At 44.0% G+C, this 22,773-nt stretch overlaps 1 protein-coding gene across 2 annotated transcripts in view; it reads left to right on the top strand.

Annotated features, from left to right (window-relative positions):
- The first annotated feature begins 1,301 nt into the window (after positions 1-1,301).
- The window catches only part of adam15 (ADAM metallopeptidase domain 15), a 27,347-nt gene continuing 5,875 nt past the window's right edge, over positions 1,302-22,773 (top strand). The window contains exons 1-21 of one of the 2 annotated variants that reach the window (XM_069656106.1): positions 1,302-1,872; positions 2,905-2,996; positions 9,282-9,358; positions 9,439-9,517; positions 9,598-9,674; positions 12,137-12,398; positions 12,486-12,551; positions 13,327-13,398; positions 13,496-13,665; positions 13,745-13,829; positions 14,058-14,206; positions 14,378-14,555; positions 14,697-14,789; positions 14,889-15,084; positions 15,403-15,511; positions 15,599-15,794; positions 15,962-16,039; positions 16,295-16,406; positions 16,481-16,634; positions 17,733-17,835; positions 22,183-22,322. In XM_069656106.1, the coding sequence (XP_069512207.1) occupies positions 1,722-1,872; positions 2,905-2,996; positions 9,282-9,358; positions 9,439-9,517; positions 9,598-9,674; positions 12,137-12,398; positions 12,486-12,551; positions 13,327-13,398; positions 13,496-13,665; positions 13,745-13,829; positions 14,058-14,206; positions 14,378-14,555; positions 14,697-14,789; positions 14,889-15,084; positions 15,403-15,511; positions 15,599-15,794; positions 15,962-16,039; positions 16,295-16,406; positions 16,481-16,634; positions 17,733-17,835; positions 22,183-22,322 (2,639 nt within the window). In that variant the 5' untranslated portion in view covers positions 1,302-1,721. Of the gene's footprint in view, positions 1,873-2,904; positions 2,997-9,281; positions 9,359-9,438; positions 9,518-9,597; positions 9,675-12,136; positions 12,399-12,485; positions 12,552-13,326; positions 13,399-13,495; positions 13,666-13,744; positions 13,830-14,057; positions 14,207-14,377; positions 14,556-14,696; positions 14,790-14,888; positions 15,085-15,402; positions 15,512-15,598; positions 15,795-15,961; positions 16,040-16,294; positions 16,407-16,480; positions 16,635-17,732; positions 17,836-21,367; positions 21,465-22,182; positions 22,323-22,773 lie in introns of those variants that run through there. The other variant, XM_069656107.1, reaches the window with a different exon arrangement.

Consider the following 22,773-nt stretch of genomic DNA (forward strand, 5'->3'; position numbering starts at 1 on the left):
ACATTTAATCTCACAAACATACAGCAAACTGATGCTGGATCAGTTTACATCAGCACTCCTCACTGTGATGTCATCGGGGTGACATCAGGCCATGCACCTGTAATCCACCTGAACTCAGGGAAAAATCAGACGTCGAGTAAAATGTGACGTTACACTGACCTGAGATCTGATGTGAGCGCTACATGCTATAAGTTTCATAATTAATGTTGTATTCAATGTCTACCATCATGCAAATATGCTAACGTAAAAAGGTTAACCTATAGAGTAAAGATTTCTTCCTATTTAAAAAAAATGAAATTCATATAATACTTCCCAAATGTGGATATTATTCCTGACATTTAACTTCATCCCTATAATTAAAGAATAATGACCGCCGCTCATTATTTTTCTCTCATGCCGGACCCTAACACTCTACAGAATCCAGCAGGTTGCTGATATGAAATTATGAAAGAAAAGCAACCTGAAATCTTGTTGGTAAAATTAAAATGTTTCACATTTTTTCAAAAAATGATAAACTGTAACTTCCAGACTAAAGTGTTTTTTACTGGACATGAATCTGTAAAGAAAAGCTACTCATATTTTTTATGAAAAAAGCCAGTTAACACCTGTAATCACTGCAGGAAGGGGTTAAATCTACTGAGGAAATACCTTGTGTGTGTGCGTGTTTGTAAATACTGTATCCACGATCAGATTTTCAAAATAAAATGTCTTTTATGAGCCAAAATGTAACCTATCCTTCACACTGACTGCAGACTGTGTGTTGTAAAAGGCTCAAGTTAAATTGGCATTTAATAAACGCAACAGTAGTGTTAACATTGTGTGCATATTATCAAACATTGACATGTAGTAAATCTGATTAAAATCTCTGCAATTACAAAGAGGTGTTGATGATTCAAACCTGTTCTAAAGTGAGTTTGTTCTGTGCTTTGTACTGGCTGCTGTATGAATTAACTTTACAGCCCTGTCAGTTGACTGAACCCTTTAATTTCATTAATATTTTATGTTTAACTTGATCTCTTTTACCTGGTAAGCTGTGGTTGAGAATTACTTTGGAATCTAAATAATATTGGTTATTGTTGTAATACCCTGAGCCTCCTAAAACCTAAATAATAATTGCTAAAGATTTAGATACATAATCTATAAATAATCAAATGATAATTTCATAAAAATGAAAGTTGTTGTCAATTTAATATTATTGTTTATAGTAGCTGTGGGTGGCTTTTATTTTGAAAACTGAAAATCCGGTGTATCTCTTGTTAGCTCCGGTTAGCTTAACTTAGCTAGATGACGTATGCGTTAGCTTTCTGTATAAACACGGGCGGTCCGGTGTCCTCCGGTAATTAGCCCCTCGGGAAAGATAAACTGTACTGTCCGGTATCCAGACGAACACAGCTGACATAAACCGAGCCGCTCCGACCGGTGTTAACGGCAGTTTGGCACCAAAAACTGATTTTTTCAGAGCTGCGCAGATAACGGTGTGGACCGGAGGACCGGGCGGGCTGCCCGCTGCATTAATGCAGAGTTAACGGTCACTTTCCCGCTACAGCAGCAGCTCTGATCCGCTTGTTTCTGTGGATGTTACCGGGGAACGGAGCAGAATGGAGTTTATCCAGAGCCTCTCCCGGTGCTCAGACAAGGTGAGGTAACGGGAACAGGACGGGGTTGCCTCACACACATCAGACAGCAGCAACCTGTTGCCGGTTGCCGGTGACGCAGAAAGGATGAGCGGGGCTGCCGTGCTGCTGCTGCCGCTACTGATGCTCAGCGGCCGGGATGTGTTTACTGCCGCCAGGTCCCTGAACGCACCACAGAACGAAGGGGTTCTGCCTGCGGACGGACAGGCGGACGGCACCGACAGTCTCACCGTGACAGGTAACGATTAAAGTGTTGGTGCCGTCTGACGTGTATAAACTTGATAGATTAAAGTAAAAAAAAACTTGATCTGATCACCTGCCTGTGACCTTTGACCTGATTGAATGCTGGGCCGGTTGCCCAGGTAACAGTGTACCTCTGACATTAACCTTTCTCTGCTAACTTCTCTGAATGTTAATTAGTGTTTAATTAATGCTGCATTCACGTGCTCCTTGATGGTCCATTTTCCAAGTTGTGAAGTCCTTATTCTGACGTCATTCAGTGTGTTCACGAGCTTTGAGTCTTAATTTGGAAAGAACACGATGAAGATGTGTTATATTTTTTTGTTTAGAATTTTAAGAGGTAACTATGTGGACAGAACTTACAGCAACAACCTTTTAATATATGAAAATTAACAAACAGGCCAAAAAGTTAATTTGCAGTAACATTGATCATCAAGCCAACATTTGCTGTAGTCTATGTTTCTGTGTAATCTGAAGTCAGCAAAAACAAATGACTGCCTTTTATAAAAGTAACATTAGCAGTAACGAGGGTAATTTAGTTTGAAAAGACAGTAGGCCCTAATAGCATAAAAAAGTAGCATTTAAAATGAAAGTGACATTAGCATCAAAAACAGCATTACCATGAAAATTAAAGCAGAACAGAAAAAGTAATGTTTGCATGTAAGAAGAAAAGTGATATTAGCATAGGGGAAAAACATAATTAGCATTAACAGTTTTCCTGCTGCACACATTTAAAGCCGAAGCTTGTTCTGGATACTATATTAAATTACCAACATGTATGAAAATATAGCAGACACTAAATGTCTGCTGGAAGTGTTTGAGCATAAACACACATAACAAACTGTCAATAAAGGATTTATCGGTTTGATTGATCCGCCAGTAAACGCCAACCTGTGAGACTGAAAATAAAAAACCCCAGCTCCCCTCAGCGGTCTCTAAGTCAGTGACAGATACCGAACTGCAGTCGGCTGATATCGGCTCCTATATCGGCTTTTTATTCCCAGTTTACTCACCGTGTCTGTGTCCTCAGGTGTGGACAGATGGTGGCGCCCCCTGCTGGGGAAGACTCGTCCCTTCATCTTGGTGGACGGACAGAGGAGGAGCCTTGCCGAAGCTTTACAGGTGAGAGAAAAAAACGTGTATCTCCAACAGGTCAAAGGTCAGGGGTTTAGACCAGCAATGCTGCTGCTGGCTAATTTCTGGTGTCTACTGGTTTATAACTGGTGTAACTGGTGTTTTAATGTGTGTTTTTTTAGTGGTTTGCTCTTTAAGTTGACTCTTATGTTACTGGTTATTAGACACTGGTTACACACACACACACCCACACACACACACAGACACACACACACACACACACACACACGCACCTAGAAAAAGTAGAAGTTGTCCCCTCAGCATGGATGTTCAAAAGAGGGTATTTTTTGTGGTGTTTAGACTGCTTACAGCCTGTTCGTGTCAAAGCCTGATGGGAGTCGTAGTTGTTGCTATGAGAGCAGATCCTGGATGTGTGTGTGTGTGTGTAAACAGTTTGTTCTCCAGAGATCAGCAAAGGAGGTGAAAGAGGAGTTCAAGAACATCAAAAATTATAGAAGAAAAAGAAGAAGAAGCTAGAGAAGAAGAAGAGGAATAAGGATAAGAAGAAAAAGAATAACTTGAGGAACAAGGAGGAGGAGAAGAAGAAGACAAAGTGGAGGAATATGGAAGAGGAGGAGAAGAAGTAGAAGAGCAACAACAAGAAGAAGGAGAAGAAGAAGAGAAATAAGGATGAGAAGAAGGAGAGGAGGAATAAGATCGAGAAGAAGAAGGAGAAGAAGAATAAGTGCTGGGATAAGAAGAAGAGGCGGAATGAGGAGGAGAGGAAGAAGAAGGAGAAGATAAGGAGTAGGAGGAGAAGAAGAGGAAAAGGGCGGAGAAGAGGAGGAATGAAGAGGAGGAGGAGAAGAAAAAGTGGAGAAGGAGAAGGAGATGAGGAATAAGGAGGAATAGAAGGATGAGAAGAAGAAGAAAAATGAAGATTGTTTTCCATCAGTGAGGTACAGGAACAGCTGTGGTTATTTAAACAGCTTAGTATGATTTGTGTGTGTGTGTGTGTGTGTGTGTGTGTGTGTGACCCTAAACTTGTCTCAGGTTCATTGACTTTAAAGACGACTCGGTGCCATGTCTGCAGCTCTGAATGGATCAATGTTAAAATAAGTTATTCGTTACTGTTGAGTTCAGGGTCAGACTCTTCAGGCTGAGCGGCAGCAGAAGGTCTTCATCAGGACACGAGGAGCAGAGCGACAGGAAGGCACCTCCTCATATACTGCTGTACGTCTCCTCCTTCATTAACAGTCAGAGGAGCAGAGGAGAGACTCGGTGTAATAACAGAGAGGAAGGAAGCTGGAGCGCTGACGGCTTTCACCAGCAGCTTCCTGCAGGAACACAGAGGAGGGGGAGGGGGGGTCGTTAAAGGACGGACACTTCCTGTGCAGCTGACAGAAGCTCTGAGATCATTTCCTGTAGAATTCCCCCCCACCCTGACTCCACCCAGTCAGGAGGAAACGAGGAGAAAGGAGTCGAGCTGTGTTGTGGAGTGTTTGATTAAAGGAGCAGTTCAACATTATTTACTTTTACTTTCTGCTGTTTACGATCTGAACGAGCTCACAGATGCTAGCACGGCTGCTAACTGTTATTTTATATTATATATATATATACAGATATATATATATATATATATATTTTAATGGTGTTTAAAGGAATCCAGCTGAACAATATAACACATGAGGCTGAATCAAAAACAAATGTGATGTCCTTATCCATTTCTGTTTTAAAGTGAGGAGTTTTGTCCACAGGGGGCGCCAAAATCAACACAAACCAAACGTTCCTCACAGGAGCTTTAACGTTCACATATGGAGAACTTGTTATGCTGCTTTCTAAGTTAGTTTGAAAGGTTTATTGATTTACAGATGGTAGTTTGTCGTCCCTTCCTGTCTGTGTATTCCCAGATGTAATTTTTGAGATAAACTAAAGTATGAAGAGTTCATTTATCTCCCCTTTTAATCTAAATAATGTATGACACCCTCTCTTGGTTTAGCTGTAAAAAGCATCACAAAGCTGAAGACAGGCTCATGAAAAGCGGCTCTCACAGGACAGTAACACTACAAACATGATGATCTTATAGACCATGATGCATTGCAGCAGATTTAACTAGCCAAACGTATATAAAGTAGTTACAATGAGCAAACCTTAAACATGAATGCAGCAGTAATATTAATCCAAAAACATCAGATTGTATAATAACATTAGTACTTTAGTTTTTATATTTAAAGTACATTTTGATGATAATACTTGTTCTTTCACTGCAGTTAAAGATCCGACTCTCTGAGCTCTCAGCTGTTTTCTTCTTCTTGTGTTGTGGTCGACGGCTCGCAGCCTCGCCCAGGCTCTGCAGCTCTGACATCATCTAGAGAGCGGGCGAGAGACATGACCTCATCATACAGAGAGAGAGAGAGAGTTTAGGGGAGAAGAGGGAACAACTAGTAGAGGAGGAGGGAGGAGTTTAAGCAGATGGTGAGAGGGGGCGAGCGAGGCTGTGAAACACAGTGAGGGGTGAAAGAGAGAGAGAGAGAGAGAGAGGTGAAACCTGATATTGTTGATACCCTTGAACTCTGACCTCCGTTGGTTTCACTCGGCTTGAATAAAGTTTTATCTTAAATAAATATTTGCTCATTGTAATCATAGCCAGCACCTCTCCTGACTCCTGATTGGTCGGTCAGACTCAAAGCTGTGCTTCCTGGTTTGAATCCAGATACAGTCAAATACAAAATGATTACAGTCAATGCAAAGACAGGTAACAAGTGAGTGAGTGAATATTTGAAGTTTAATTCTAGTGATAAATCTGTTGAGATTCTCCTGATCTAAAACCGCATCAGAAATGTTCAAACCAAACTCCATTCAAAAAACAGTCATTTTAAAGCAGTGTTCATGTCGTCTCACAGACAGACAAACATGAACCCAGACTCTTTACAAACCTGCATCCTGATGTAGTTATTTCAGCATCCTTTCAGTTTATTGTAACATCTGTGTGTTTGGGGTTCATAAGGTTTCCGTCTTCAGACACAGTTGAAATCTGGAGGCGACAGATCGTTCACAGTTAAAGTCTGAATCTGTGAGAGCAGCCTGAGGAAACCAGGTCAGCAGGATCATCGTCCTCTTTAATCTCCTTAAAACAAACTTTTATTAGAAGGCTTTTCAGGACTTAGCTGAATGCCTTTCTGTGAATGATTCATTTCTTTTATTTGTTTGAATGTTCCGATTGTTGTGACGTAGATATCGTCACTAAAGCTTTAGTCCTCAGCGGTTATGTCAGAAGAATGAAGGGCCGCACGATTTAACCAAAAGGATGATCACGGTTATTTTTTAGGGACATTTTTTTTGTCCTTTCACATTTAAATAAACAGAGAAACACTTTCAGTTCATCTTGTGCTGCATTCAGGACACATACAAATTTAGCATCAAACTAAGACTTAAAATCAGGTCCTTTACCTGAATGTGGTGCATCATGGGTAATTTCAGTGTGTCTTTGGGAGTTGGGTGATAGGGCGTCTCTGTTGGATGTCTGACGTGACGCTGGACGACGGGGAGCAGCTCGTTCTTCCTCTCGGCCTTCACACACTCATCATGCTGCACTTTGTTCTTTCAGCTGCTTCAACAAGTTAGTCGTGTTGCTTTGCGGCGCAGACGCAGGGTTCACGACCTCTCTGATGATTATTCTTAACATCGCTTGCCCTCGTTAAAAACCATGAAGGGTCATTATCAGACTCAGTTTGTGAAGCTGATTCTCCTGCAGCTCCGTGAACCACCACGCTAAAAAACAAACAGTCAGCTGATTCTTTATCTGATCAGGCGCTTAGTGTCGTTAATAAAGTAAAATACTTCGGTCACATAATCAGGAATAACTTCAGTGATGACGACGATGTGCAGCGCCAGTGTTTCAAACTGTAACAAACTTCACACGTGCACAGTTGCTCACTTAGAGCTCACTGTCCTCCACTCTACACAGCCCACCTGTGCTGTGACTACAGTAAAGCTAAGATGAAAAAGCTTCAGGTGGCAGACAGTGATGCTTTTTGAATCCTACTTAAGGTACCAAGGTGGACGAGTGCAAGCGATATGTTTGTATCTAATAACGTTCCAACCTTTCACGCCGTGCTCAGGAGTCGATTATCTGACTCTACGAATGTAATCATGATGGCACCATGTCAGCACACACTAAGTGACACAAGGTGTTTTTCTTGTTTCTGGAAACATTGTCTTTATGTGTTTTAAATGGCAGGTGTAAACTGTAATGATTTCAACCTTTCATTGTTGTCTATTTACTTTGCTTTTGTATGCTGATTGGGACTGATGTCCACATCAGCATCGAGACTGTGATGATTTTATTCCTGTCGTTATCCCTCGCTTGTCCTCGTCTCTGTCTTGTATTGTATGTATGTGTTTTGATACGGACCTGTGTGTCTGATGTAATGAAATAAAGTAAAGGTCCAGTAATTTCCTGGTCAATGCAATGATGATTAGAATTATAAAGGAGGAGGTGTATTTATTTTCATTGTCGTTAGTTCATTGAGCTTTGTTTCTGTAATGTGGCTGATTGTGCAGCACTTGTTTTGTCCGCACAGAGAGCAGGTCAGTGAACGCCTCCTGGCTGCATTAGAGTGTGTGGTCAGAGTTAATCGTTCAGACTCAGCAGATCGTCTCCATGAGGACAGAAACGTGGAGAATATTCAGTTCTTCTTCCTCTTCTTCTTCTTCTCTGGCGTCTCTGGTTTCCTGTGTTTGAGGTTAATTCTGAAGTGTCGTTACAGTCAGTCCCACCCAACATGACTCAGCCAACACCCCCCCATCCTGCTGCACAATGCCCTGACCCCAACACAGCACAGAGTACAGGGACACGCCTGAGAGGGGAATTCTGCTCGTTGTAAAGGAGCACTCCACCCAAAATGCCTTTAAAAGAGTCAAACACGAGCTGCACCCTGCAGGCCGAGGTCACGTCCTCAGACTGTTAGACATCGCTGAATCCCTCCTGAAATGTTTTAAAGGCTCAGTCTGAAATTATTGATAATATTTCTGGAAAATAGTTTTAATCGCCAACAGTGCTGAAAACAATATTTAGAGCTTCAAACTGGGAGAGGAAATATACCTTTTTGTTTCTGCTACGGTTATCTCTTTGGCTTTTGCCTTTTATGAAATATGAAGAACGAGAAAAGAAAGTGTCCTGCAAATTAAGAGCTGAATGTGGGAAATAGAAATGAACTATAAAAAGTGTTTTAAAAGGAGCACACGCACACGCACACACACCTCGACTTCCTTGTGAGCTGCGAGGAGAAAGCTCGGAGGCGTCGGAGAGGAAGCGTCTCCTCTTCAAAGAGCAGCTCCATCAACAGGCAGGAAAAGACACTGATTGGATAACGGATGTGCTTAGTCCCGCCCACTTCCTAAAGGACTAAAAAAAAGGAAGCGACACAGACACAATAAGAAATGGTGCTGATCCTGGATCACTAATAATCTTATTTTATAATCCTTTAAAGTGTCTGTGCTGCAGACTTTACTCTGACAGTCACGTTAAAGCTGACGTGAAGCTACAGCGTTACCGGAGTGTTCCTCTGTGTTGGGTTCTTCTGCTGCAGGACAGAGCCGCTCGCTTATCATTTCTAAAAGCAGCTTTATTTATGATGCTTTTGTTCATCTCCTCTTAAAGGGCCAGTTCGCCGATTTTCAACTACGCCAGACTACGTAAAACGCGTCATCTGGAGCAGCCAGCGAGCTCGCCAAACTACACTTCCTCAATCTAGGACGCCGCCTCCGATGTCTCACACCGTAAAATGTAATCGTTTGTTCCGTGAGGTGCTTTGATCGCTGCCTGCTCTCCTGTTTTTCCTCCCAGACATCCCACATTTATACCTGAGTCACGTCTCGTTCAGAATCGTCAGGTGTGAGATGTAGACCGAAGTGATTTTTAGACGACGGTATGTTCTCGTCGTATTTCAGACTCTGTCCCGCTCTGAGCCGTCGCCTGCAGAGAAGCGGTAGTATTTCACTCCAGCGTCTCTCACTGGGCCGTTCCTTTCAGAAGGAGGGGCGCAATGCATGCTGGGTGTTGTAGGAATGTAGAATGGGCGAAACTACGAGCTGTTTGTTCAACTTTCTCCTCAAATATCAATGCTTCTATGGATTACAGAGAACACCAGCTTTGACTGACAGCGGTGAATGGCTGCTTTAAGCTAAAGAAGGATTTTATGATCATTGCATAATAACGTTGCCTGATTAAAGTCTGAAATGATCTGCGTGCTTCAGACGCTGCCATCTTGTCTGTCTGTCCTTTTAAATCACCTTGATAATACCTGGACCTTTCCTCCTGTGTGTTTCCAGGACGGTCACCCCGACAGGCTGCAGTGTGGGCTGGAGGTGGGGGGGCGTCTCTTCCTGCTGGACCTGGAGAAGAACCGGTGAGTGTGATTTACAGGCTGTCCTTAAACACATCATAAACGTACAGCGTGTGACGTGAGTGTGTGTCGTGTCTCTGCAGCGACCTGCTGCCCAAACCGCCAAACGTCTTCTACTACCTGCCCAACGGCACCGGAGTGTCTGTGAGAGCCGCCCCTGTGGTGAGTCAGTGAATGCACCGCCATATGATATCACACTATCTGTCTGTGTGTGCGTGACTTATGTTTGTGTTTGTGTGCAGACTCACTGTTATTATCACGGAAATGTGCGAGGATTCCCCCAGTCCAGAGTCGCTCTGAGCACCTGCTCCGGACTCCGGTCAGTCACCTGACACACACACACACACACACACACACACACACACACACACACACACACACAAGTTTTTTCTTGATTTAAATCAAAGCATCTTTTCAGGTGAAGGTTTATTGAGACAAAGATCCTCTGTGACAGCCCAGCTCTGACTCACCTGAGACGTTTGATTTATTAGTCTGTTAAAAAGGAAAACAGTCATTTAGTCATTACGTCACAAAATAATCCAATTAAAATATAAGGCACCGAACTTTCATCTGTCTGAAGAGTTAGTTTCTGTAGGTGTCAAACATCCAACAAGTTCAGGAAAGTGTTACATCAATCAGGTGGAGTTTTACGTTGTTTTTAAACAGGTTGTCAGAACAACTTCCTGTCTGCTCTGACTCCTCCCTGATTCAGGTGATCACAGACAGTAAAATGCTCTCTAAAGGAAAAAGAAGTGTAATAAACATGATTCTCGTGTTGCATCGACATTGAAATCTGTCCGTGGTTTTCTTCAGGGATCGAACATCAGTTTGTCTTCAGGTTTCAGCCCGGCGATGCTCAAACTGTGGAGCAGGATCGCTCGCAAAGTTATTTATGTGAACATGAGAGAAGACTTGCTTCAGTCCTTTTAGGAGGTCATTGTTTGAATAATCCTGTTAAATACTTCTAAGATCAAAGTTTGATACCTGGAGCACACCTGATTCTCAGGATATTGTAGATGAAACTTAACAAACTTTTTCTCTCTGCTCCTAAAAATGTAAATATTAAAAAAACTAAAACATGTTCACACTTTGAATAATCACTGTTTTGTTAACAAATATTTAATTCGTGTTTCTACATTCAGAATTGTGTTGGATTAAAATGTCTGGTGTGTTGATTTAGCAAAGTGTTCCAAAATATGTCAATAATTCTATTGTTTATTATGATTTATGGTTTAAAATAACTCTTTAGTTTAGCTTGCAGTTTAAGAAATATAAAACATTTGTAAATTAAATAACATGACAATAAGAAACAGATGTTTGCTCTGTTGGATCATCTCTACTTTTCAATTCTACTTTTTGCACATGAAAGTTGACAAGAGCAGATTTCCTCATGTTTCAGAGTCCGTTCTGACCTTCAGATGTTGTCCATTAGTACACTGACATTTTAATGGTTATATATTTATATATAATTTATCTGTAAATCTGTAAAATCTCTTTACTAGAGAAACTTTATAGAAAGTCTTAAGTTTGACTCTAAAATTGTAAAACATCTTTCATCCCACATTTGTGCGCCGTACCAGGAGGTGTGTGAAAAACGCCTGACACACAGTAAGAGGACAAATATGTGTACGAGGAATAAAACAGTTTGGTCAGAGGACAGGATCACTGACAGCTCAGTGTGTAACACTTACAGCACATTCAGAGAAACACTGAAAATAATCTCTTAAACCCACAAAACTTCCAATCGGCTTTGAGCAGAGTCCAGGATCTACAGTGATTCAGGTCTTTGTGTTTCTCGGCTGATCTCAGCAGAAAACGTGAGCCACCACATCAGCGTTCCTCTGCAGGTCAAACTGATCCGGATCAAAGAGAGTGACCTCTGACCTCTGCGGCCCACAGTGTGAAGGCTGCAGGAGGCCACAAGGAGGATTAAGGGGGTAGTTAACAGATCATGTGACCGGAACCAGGTCCAGTTTGAGGTCAGGTCAGAGACACAGAGGCCTCAGGAGGGAGAGAACTTTTTAACTGTTTCCATAAATTTAGTCTTTTACAGTTTTTCTTCGTTTGATTCAGGAAGGCTTTAACATTAGTTTCATATCTACAGGCTCAGACGTTACATCGCTCTCTTCGTCTGTGTGTGGTTAAAACAATCATCTTCCTCTGTAACAAAAAGGTCTATCTCTGTAGGGATCCTTTCTGTCATGTTGTCACACACTTAGAATAACAATCTGAGCCGGTCAGTGGAACAAGAACTTTTAGTGGACGACCTTTGACCCATCAAGGATTATGTTGCAGCCATTACAGCCTGTTTCACTGCTGCAGGATGAACACATCTACTGGAGACATTCACACACTGTTTGTCATTTATATCCTCAAATATGTCAAAATAAGGCCAAGGTTTAAAAATAGTGGAATAAACCTCTAAGTGGATTATGAGCTGGAAGTAGCTCCTGGTTTCCCTCGACTAAACTTAAGAGTTATGTTGATTAAAAATGGAGAAACAACCAAGAAGGAACAAGTTGATTAAATCTGCACAGGTGACAGGCAAAGATACGTTCAAGGTCACACAGCAGGAGCGCTGCTGGAGCTTGTTTTTAGACAAGAAATAAAAATGAGTGACAATGATCTGAAGGTCATCAGTAAGGTTTCTGTTACAGTTTGAGTGGTTGGTGCTGAAACCAGACAGTACATGATGTTCGCTGTGGATCAAAAGATAACTGTGCAACAGCTTGAATCTGTTCTGGGAGCGCCAGGTAATACTTCCTGTGTTTCGTCCTGCAGAGGCATCATCGCCATCAACTCCACCCTGAGCTTTGAGCTGCAGCCTCAGGGGAACGACCACCACCACCACCACTACCAGGGGGAGGAGGGGCGAGGAGGGGAGAGTGGAAGAGATGGGAGTGGAGGGAGCGGAGGAGGAGAGGATGAAGAGGGAGTCCATCTGCTGTTCTCCACCAGCCCACTGGAGGGCGGCAGTGCAGGAGGCTGCGGGGTCTCTCACACCGCTGTGCCTCCGATCCACAGCTCCACACGCACACACAGGGTGAGACAGGAACCATCAGCTGTGTCTGAAAATATCTGTAGTGACGTAACATGTAGCAGTTTCTGACCTCTGACCTCTCGTCTGCAGAGGAAGAGAGACATCCTGTCAGAGACCAAATACATCGAGCTGGTGCTGGTGGCCGACCACCAGGAGGTCAGTTTATTATCTTATTGATTCATCTGATTGTTTTCTTTAAGGGTATTATCAGAATGTTTAAACCTGGGCCCTATGTTTTTACACATTCAGAAGAAGCGTCTCCAGTAGATGTGTTCATCCTGCAGCAGTGAAACAGGCTGTAATGGCTGCAACATAATCCTTGATGGGTCAAAGGTCGTCCACTAACAGTTCTTGTTGTTTCCACTGACAGGCTCAGATTGTTATTCTAAGTGTGTGACAACATGACAGAAAGGATCCCTACAGAGATAGACCTTTTTGTTACAGAGGAAGATGATTGTTTTAACCACACACAGACGTTACATCGCTCTCTGCACACGCACCAGACTCCATTCAGAAAAACACTGATTTTACTTCGCTGTTTGCCTGTCTGCTTCTGCCTCGATCAGTTAGTTTGTTCTTGTTATTCTGTGACTTTGTTGTTTTAAATATACAATATTTTTAATGTACAAAAAGGCAAAGGTACGTACAGATCAAGGTAGTGGTAGACCTGCAACTCCCATGTACCATGTGACATAAAATTATTGTTTTTTTCAATGGAGTCTGGTGGCTTGGAAGAGACCAATTTGAATATAAAAATAGGGTCCAGGTTTCAAAACATCAGAATTATCTTTAAAGAATGTTTTGCTCAGTATTCATTTAAATTCAATAAAACTGATAACTCGTGATTTTGATGCAGCAGAGCCGATTTCTGACACAAGATGGCAGCACAACATATAAAATGTACTAATTAACTGTCCAATCTGCCCCACAGTTTCTGAACTACCAGAAGAACAATAAGACCATCATCTACCGCATGCTGGACGTGGCCAACCAGGTGGACTGGGTGAGAGCTGTGACCTCTGACCTCCAGGTTCCTGTAAACAGTATAAATCAGCTGAAGAAGAAGAACTGAGCTGAGTCTTTCTGCTCCTTTTTTTCAGTTCTACCGTCCTCTGAACGTCCGCGTGGCGCTGACCGGGCTGGAGATCTGGAGCGACCGCGATAAGATCCCGGTGAAGAAGAGTCCCACCGACACGCTGAGCAACTTCCTGGAGTGGAGAACCAGAGAGCTGCTTCCACGCCTTCGACACGACAACGCACAGCTCGTCATGTAGGAGGACCGCGGCGTGTGACTGAGTGACAGTTTGTGGTTCTGATTCTGTTTATGAAGGGCTCTTTTGATGTTACAGGGGGGGCTCTTTTGACGGCACCACGGTGGGGATGGCGTCTCAGTCCTCCATGTGCTCCAGAGACCGCTCGGGTGGAGTCAACGTGGTGAGGCGACTCTTTATGTTGAAATCTGGAACAAAAGATGAAACATCATAAATCAAGGCTGCGTTTTCTTATCGTTTGGTCGTACAAGATACTGACAGTTTTTATGCTTCATGTTCAACTGAATTCAAGCTTTGGATGATCTTCATTAGTTATTATTATTCGTTACTGAGATTCCACCAGTTTAAACAGAAGCGACTCAGTCTGAACACCTGTCTGTCTCTCTCTCAGGATCACCTGGTGAGCGTTCTGGGCGTGGCCTCCACTGTCGCTCATGAGCTCGGCCACAACCTCGGGATGAGTCACGACACCGCTGAGCGCAGCTGCTCATGTCAGAACGAACCGCGGCTCGGAGGATGCATCATGGAACCCTCAACCGGGTCAGAACCTCGATATGTCAGACACACTTTATCACCAAGATCAACTTGTCTTAGATATCCACAAGTGACAGAGTTTATTTTAGTTATTTTATATTTATATTTATACCTCTGTTTTATACTGCGGCCGTATCTGTCTTTTACACCTACCTGGCCCTGACCTCTGACCCCCAGGTTCATGCCGGGTCAGCAGTTCAGCAGCTGCAGCGCTGCAGATCTGTCCGTCAGCCTCCTGCACGGCGGCGGGATGTGTCTGTTCAACGTGCCGCAGCCGGAGCGTCTGCTGGGAGGACCACGCTGTGGAAACCTGTACGTGGAGAAAGGAGAGGAGTGTGACTGCGGCCTGCTGGAGGTACTCACCTCTACACCTGTCTGCATACCTGTCTGTTTACCTGTCTGTGTTCTTGAATTGTATCTGCATAAAGACACATCAGAGAGTTATCTTTGTGGTCTGTATGAGAGGTTGATGTGATGCCGTGCTCTGATTGGTCAGGAGTGTGAGGACCCCTGCTGTAACGCCTCCACCTGTCAGCTGGTTCCTGGAGCTCAGTGCTCATCTGATGGCATCTGCTGCCAGGACTGCAAGGTCAGACCGACACACACACACACACACGCACACACGCACACACACACATAAACATAATTTTCATGACACACTCAGATTTACTCCCTCCTTCCTCCTCAGCTGCAGGTAGCAGGTTCAGTGTGTCGCGAGCCGCTCGGAGAGTGCGACCTCCCGGAGTTCTGCACTGGCTCCTCCCCTTACTGCCCCCCAAACGTCTTCCTGCAGAACGGGGAGCCCTGCGAGGACAGCGCCTCCTACTGCTACGGAGGAATATGCGCCAGCATGAACACCCAGTGCCAGATGCTGTGGGGACCCAGTAAGACGGCAGTTTAAACTTTACCCCATACAGCCAAAACCAGTTTATACTGAGACAAAACCAGTTTATTCTGACCTGTTTGAGCAACAACCTGTTTTTAGACTTGGCAAATTATTGATTAGCTAACACTGGAACCCTTTTCTACAGGGCCAAAAGTCAGTTTATACAAAGCCAGAATGACTTCACTTTCTCAGCTTTAAATAATCACCTCACAGTGACCTACAGCCAGTTCAGCTCTTAAACCAGTTAACCAGTTTGTATAATACCAGGACGACCCCTCCCTCTCTCTCTCTCTCTCTCTCTCTCTTCTGTCTGCAGATGCCACCAGCGCTCCAGCTGTCTGTTTCTCATCAGTCAACAAACAGGGAAACAAATTTGGAAACTGTGGTCAGCTGAGCAACGGCTCCTATGTTCCCTGTGGAAACTCGTGAGTGCACACATGGTGCACAGTTAAAGTAGATGTCAGCTCCGTGTTGTTGCACTGATGTTCACTGTGTTGATTGTTGCGTTGCAGTGACGTTCACTGCGGCAGGATCCAGTGTCAGGGTGGGAAGCAGCGCCCCCTGCTGGGCACCAATGCAGAGATCCTCACCACAAAGGTCCGATTCAACCACAGCGACCTGGTCTGCAGAGGAACCTTCTTCCACCTGGGAGACGACGTGTCGGACCCCGCCACCGTCGCCCAGGGCACCGCCTGCAGCCCCGGCAAGGTCAGACGGCGCCCCCTGCAGGCGGGAAGGAAACAATATGGTTTAGATTCCAGAGAGAACTGAACTGTTTTCTGAAACAAATATAAAAACAGGGAACCAATGGGGCAAAGTGAAGCGTTAATGATTAAAACACACTGTAAATATTCTGTGTTGTTCTTATGTTTCAGGCCTGTTTGAACCAGAAGTGTCAGGACGTGTCGGTGTTTGGCGTGGATGAATGTCGAAGCAAGTGTAACGGTCATGGGGTGAGCTGAAAGGTCCCAACAAGACACATTTTATATTTGTAGTTCAGTCGAACGTGTCGGTGGAGACAGACGGCTCTTTGCTCTCTGGGACTGTGGGTCAGAAGAGCCAAAACAAGCTGCTGTCTCTAATAGATGTCGAAGGACACCCTGATATTTCTACCTGACTGAGTACGAAGTATGTATGTAACCCTGAAAATGTTGAGCAGATTTTGTGGGTGTCAGTGGGTAACCTTGTGCAGTGTTTGTGTGTCTCAGGTGTGTAACAGTAACAAGAACTGTCACTGTGAGGTGGGCTGGGCTCCTCCGGACTGCAGGTTCTCTGGTCATGGAGGCAGCGTGGACAGCGGCCCGGCCAGAGCTGCTGGAGGTAACACACTCTCCGATCAACACTGTGTGAATGATAAACTGACTCTGTTTAACCCGTCCTCCCTCCGTGTTCAGAGTCCGACCCGGTCCGAGTGGCTCTGCTCATCATCTTCCTCTTCGTCCTGCCCGTCGTGCTCCTCTTCCTCGCCCTGCGCTTCCCTCGGCTCCGTCGCAGTCTCTTCTGTTTGGGACCCAACAGCCCGTTCCATAAATCCAGACAGCACAGCCGGTAACACTCAGAGTGTGTGTGTGTGTGTGTGTGTGTGTGTGTGTGTGTGTGTGTGTGTGTGTGTGTGATCGAGGTCAGGGTTTTTGATATTTTCACCATCTTGTTTTTGTGCTTAAATAACTCGATGTGCAGCTTCAACGAGAATCAGAAGTTGTTACACACACACACATAGACACATACATTTGCTAACAGTTTAAACAACATCATATCTGGAGTCTGATTCTGGTGTGTGTTTTTTTTTTTACCCATAATGCAGTGTGAAAAACTTTGAGACGTTGGGTTTGGAGTTTGCCCCCTCCCACGTCTGCAGGTACAGCTGGTCCTGGTCTGTAGTCCGTCCCTGTAGAGTCAGAGAGGTGACGTTTGAGTGACATGAATACATCTATGATTTAAGTCCTCACCTCTCTGAGCTGACCCCTCCTGCAGAGAAAATCCACCTCAGAGCTTAAAGCTGCACTCATCCACATCTTTAAAAAATAATCTCCAGTAAGACATTAAATACTGGATATACTATATGTCAGAGAGGTTTCTGGGTAATGAAGTCCTCAAAGGTTAAAGAGAGAATACAGAGGTGCAGCTTTAAGTCTGTTCGTTTTGTCTCTCCTACGAGTCTGAGAGTCAAACCTACAAAAACTCTCGGAACGGATATTTCCCACAGCAGTGCAGACCCTGAACTACTCATGATAACCCTCTCTCCTCCAGCAGCTGTAACAGTTGTGTTTATGTTGTGTGTGAACCGATAAATGAAGGTGATGTGTTAGTCTTCATTAAATGTTGTGTCGTGATGTTTTAGCTCTGTGTTGTTGTTATAGTGTAATATATTGTCAAAGAAATGATCTGTTACAAGTAAAAGTCATGCATTCAAAATGTATACATAAAGTAACAAAAGTAAAACTGTATTATATTAAAACAGCACATAAAACATGAGAGAAATGTCAGCTCTCAAATGTCTGAGCCTCCTTGAATGCATCACTATGAAATAATGTTTTAGACAGCAGAAACAAGACTTCATGTCTGTAATTAAGAACGTTGGGACAATAAAGTCCGTCCAGTGTTTTGATATTTTTCTCACAGGTTTGTTATTTATCGTCTGGTCAGGACGCCGGTGATGGAGCGAGTGGACGGCAGGAACGGAGAGCAGGTCCGGCCTCTGAGATACCAGCTGAAGCCTCAGAACGACATCCCACTGACCTGCACAGAGGTAGCCATAGCAACCTTACCTCCCCCTCAAATCAGGAGGGTGACTCCTAATTACCTGTTTAAACACAATAATATCCCATTCCACGTGTTTTACCGCTCCAGTAAATAGAACGGGTATGGGCTAAGACTTTGCAGCTGGTTCGCTCAGCTCATAGAATGCTTCAGCTTTGCTATTAGCCAAGAAGCTAACCCTCTGCTAGCAAGATTCAAAGTCAATAACATTCTGTACGGTTGACATGCAGTACATGTAACCTGACAGTATGTTACTGTCCTTCATGTTTACTGTCCTCCATGTTTACTGTCCTTCATGTTTACTGTCCTCCATGTTTACTGTCGGCCATGTTTCCTGTCCTTCATGTTTCCTGTCCTTCATGTTTACTGTCCTCCATGTTTACTGTCCTTCATGTTTACTGTCCTTCATGTTTACTGTCCTTCATGTTTACTGTCCTCCATGTTTACTGTCCTTCATGTTTACTGTCCTTCATGTTTACTGTCCTTCATGTTTACTGTCCTCCATGTTTACTGTCCTTCATGTTTACTGTCCTTCATGTTTACTGTCCTCCATGTTTACTGTCCTTCATGTTTACTTTCGGCCATGTTTCCTGTCCTTCATGTTTCCTGTCCTTCATGTTTCCTGTCCTTCATGTTTCCTGTCCTCCATGTTTACTGTCCTTCATGTTTACTGTCCTTCATGTTTACTGTCCTCCATGTTTACTGTCCTTCATGTTTACTGTCCTCCATGTTTACTGTCCTTCATGTTTACTGTCCTTCATGTTTACTGTCCTCCATGTTTACTGTCCTTCATGTTTACTGTCGGCCATGTTTCCTGTCCTTCATGTTTCCTGTCCTTCATGTTTACTGTCCTCCATGTTTCCTGTCGGCCATGTTTATTGTCGGTCATGTTTCCTGTCGGCCATGTTTACTGTCCTCCATGTTTCCTGTCGGCCATGTTTACTGTCGGCAAAGTCTACGGTCCTCCGTGTTTCCTGTCGGCCATATTTAGTGTCCTCCGTGTATTATGTACACTATGTTTAGTGTCGTCCATGCATACTGTCGGCAAAGTCTACGGTCTTCCGTGTTTCCTGTCGGCCATGTTTCCTGTTGCTAATGTGATCCACACTATAAGTAGGTTTCAGAACGTTAGTTCAGAGCAGTGAACAGACAGTTTCACCAAAACTGTAGAGAAGGTGTCCATTGTTAGAAAATAATGGACACCTGGCAGCCAATCAGAAAGCAGACCATGGTATAATGTCTGTTTTAACCGAATGATCTAACAATATGACATCTTTTCACCATCTTCATCCACACACATGGATTGGAGCTCTGGACGCCGTGCTAAGTAAAGCTCTTGTTTGTGTTAAAAGTCAGTGGGGCTTTTGAATGAGCTCCTGTAACAGGAACCTGAATGTTACTTGTTTCGTCATGATTGTATTGTGAAAGACACAGTGGAAGGAAGTGACACAACATCACAGCTACAGATGTTTTTATCAATTTTTCTTCCTCACATTAACACTCCTGCTCGTTTGACCTTTGACCTCCTCTTCAGTGCATGTATCACTCTGCCTCTGCTTCCTGTTTTCTCTCCTATCAGGAACTTGACAGACCTGCTCCTCCCTCTAAGCCACTCCCCCCTGACCCCGCCCTAAAACCCCTGCCGCAGGTAACCTCACCTGGAGGCGTCTGTGTTTGTCTCTCTGCTGTCAGTTACAGATTTGTGTTTCTGTCCCCGTTTTGTTGTTGGCGGTCTGCTGTTGTGACTGTTGTTCTGCTCCAGCTGTGCATGATGTTTTTGTCACTTAGTCTGAAGTCAGGTTCTTCACAGGTCCAAAACTTTGAGCTGAACTGAATCAGAGCAGACACAACCCGCAAAACATAACTTATTTATGGAGACATGATCTGACAGAGACCCGAGGGCAGTCAGAACTTTTAACTCAATTTGCATGAAAAAATCAAATGTTCGGTTTGCTTTGACCACCTCTGATATCTTCTCTTTCCATTTTGCTCGTTTCAGCAAACAGCAGCTCAGTTTGGGCTCGGTTGAGTCTTTCTAGTTGACCAAATTAAAAATGTCCTGGTCCAACAGGTTCACAGGAAGTGTCTCTGTGGCTTTAAATCCACCGTTTATAAGGAGTCAAAGCGGAGTGCACGCATCACCAGATCCAACAGGGAAAGTTATTTATTACTCACGCTGACATGGATTCAATCTGATTAAACCGTCGTTTGTCAAACCAGCCGATGGACTGGAGACGTACGTGGATGTCAGCTGTAACCTAAAAAAAGGACAGGTTGTAGGGAGACGCCACTGCAGGGATGACGGTTTATCAACTTCCAGTAATTCCCCAGATTAATGTTTTCATCACTTCATCACATCAGGACGCTCACAGACCTGATTGGACATGAGATCGTTTAAAGCTGGTCTCAGCTCAGCTCTCAGATTCGAGGACCTGTGAAGACCAACAGACTGAAGAAGTTTTTTTATGACATTTATTGATGTTTCTAAAAGTTAAGGTATAGTTCAGATCTTTGTTCTAAAGAAGAACCCAGCCGCTCCATCCTTCACACTTTCTTGCATCAGGAACATTTGACTTGAAAGCATGAGACGGCATCACACTGTTGATCGAAGGATTGTAGTCGTCTGAATAATCTGAACTATCCCTTTAACTCGATGACACTGACGATAAACAAACAGGATTCAAACCCGGATCATGTGACCTGCTGACTTTTCTTTCTGCTGCTTCAATCTGTTGAACAGCGACCAGCCCCCCCCACCAAGCCTCTGCCCCCCGACCCCCCCAGCCAGGTACAGTCACCTGTAGTGTGTAGTGTTGCTGTCTGTCCTGTGTTTGTCTGCAGTACATGTACAGACTGTGCTGATTAGTCTCTGAAGCTGCTGCTGTCACAGGCTGCAGCGCCCCCTGCTGCTCGGAGGACTAAAGTAACACATACAGTTTGATGATTTTATAATCAGAGCCCGCTCACGACAGAAATTACTTCAGTGAAAATGGTTCACTAGCTTGGAACGCGCTAGCCCTGGTAGGCAACGTTAGCCCACAAAGCTAGCTAGCCAGTTAGCTAACCTCTTCTGTGTGACTAAAACTGACTGCAGAGCTGAGCAGTTTTAATCCAGCTCATCAGCTATATAATGAGAGATATATGATGGGGACTTGAAGCTAACACAGTAGCTACTCTCTGTTAGCATTGTGAGGAAGTCTGTTTGATGTTAGCATGCAGCACTAACTTGGGTCACACTCACTCGAACTGCAAAAACGCTGCATGAATTAACGTCATCAGCACGAGTGGATCGACTGATCGCTCTGATTTTTCACAGTTTTTGTTTCTACATTTGTCTTCACTTCCTCCGTTTCTGTCTGCGTGCAGCAGCAACTTAAAAAGCATCAAACTAAATAAGATTCTCGCTGCATGCGGCTTCCTGTTTCCTGTTTCCTGTTTCCTGCTGACAATCATAAACAGGAAGGGCAAAGTTTCTCTTCCTCTCACTGAAGCTTCTCTCTTCCTCCTCGCTAACCTTCCAGCTGCTAGTGAGTCGACCAGCTCCACCCGACAAGCCACTCCCCCCCGACCCCGCCACACCTGGACAGGTACACCTGCATGCTGCTGGCTGTTAGCATGTAGCTCTTAGCATGTAGAAAGAAGCTGATACGGTTGTAAACTGACACTGAATGAAGAGATGAGAAGGTGATGGCTGTAAGTTTGATCCTGATCAGATGATTATTGATTTCTGCTGATGTCACTGGTTGAGTCCGGTGTGTTGGGAGGTGTGGGCTGATGAGTTGAACACAATCAGACTACATGAAATCCAACAGTCATGAGGCGTTCAGGAACAAAAATGAGCACCGTGTGTGCCAGTTTCTGGATTTCTTCTTCGTAGCTTCACAGCACTGTTGATGAATTAACTGCACAATCATTTCTCACCTGGTAAATTCCGTTTAATGTTCATTTCCACAGTGATTCCACGCGTCAGACAAACACCAGCCTGTTAGACAAATAGTTCTTTTTTTTATTCAAATCCATTTCTCCTTTTTCCTTCATTGATCAGTGAAACCTGCACTTCCTGCTGAGTTTTCACATTAAAAGTTTACTACAAAAAGAGGATTATTAGAGCTGCTTAAAATGTTTGTCATTGAAGTAAAATTGAAGAAGTAGAAGCAACAGGAAATGTGTTTATTAAAGCAGAAGCAGCAGAGTGTGGTTTTATAAATTCAAATAACATTCTTCATTTCACTTACTAAGTTTTCAGTTTTGTTTCTGCTGAAGAGATGATGGGGAAGCATCATTTCCGTCCTTTCTGCTGCTCTGACTCATTTTACTTCCCATCATCATCACTCAGGTCCCGGTTCCACCCAAACCTGTGGTGCCCATAAAGCCCCGCCTCCAGACTCTGCCCTCCCAGCCCCCCCCGCCCTCTCATCCCGGCTACACCAAACCAACACAACTCCGAGCCGTCGCACCTGCAGCCGGTATCAACAGGTAGGACTGTTCCACCGATCAGAGAGACACACTCGCAGAGGGAGACGGGGGCAGGACATTTTACAGAAAGCAGAAGATTTAGAAAGTCGGAACTATTTGAAGACGTCGCTACATTTCAGAAGGTCAGGACATCTTAGAAATGTTGTTACTGAACAGAGTTAGGAAAATCGATTGTTTAAAGATTGAACAATATTGATTTGGCCTTTGCCTTCACAGTATCACTATTTCCCAGTTAGGTATCAATAGAGTGAAGATAGACAGGAAGTACAGGGAGAGAGACACAGAGTCAAACACGGGGACATTTTTACAAGTCAGGACATGTAAGGTTTTTAATATTAGAAGAGTGTGAGGTTAACACTGTAACCTCACAGCTAGAAGGTTCCTGGTTCGATTCCCAGTTCAGACGTAGTGGGCCTTTCTGTGTGGAGTCTGCGTGTTATCCAGGGAACTT

The sequence above is a fragment of the Semicossyphus pulcher genome, unplaced genomic scaffold (genome assembly GCF_022749685.1).
Source record: "Semicossyphus pulcher isolate SPU_LCO1_2020_fin unplaced genomic scaffold, fSemPul1.0.p SCAF_9, whole genome shotgun sequence".
Taxonomy (NCBI): domain Eukaryota; kingdom Metazoa; phylum Chordata; class Actinopteri; order Labriformes; family Labridae; genus Semicossyphus; species Semicossyphus pulcher.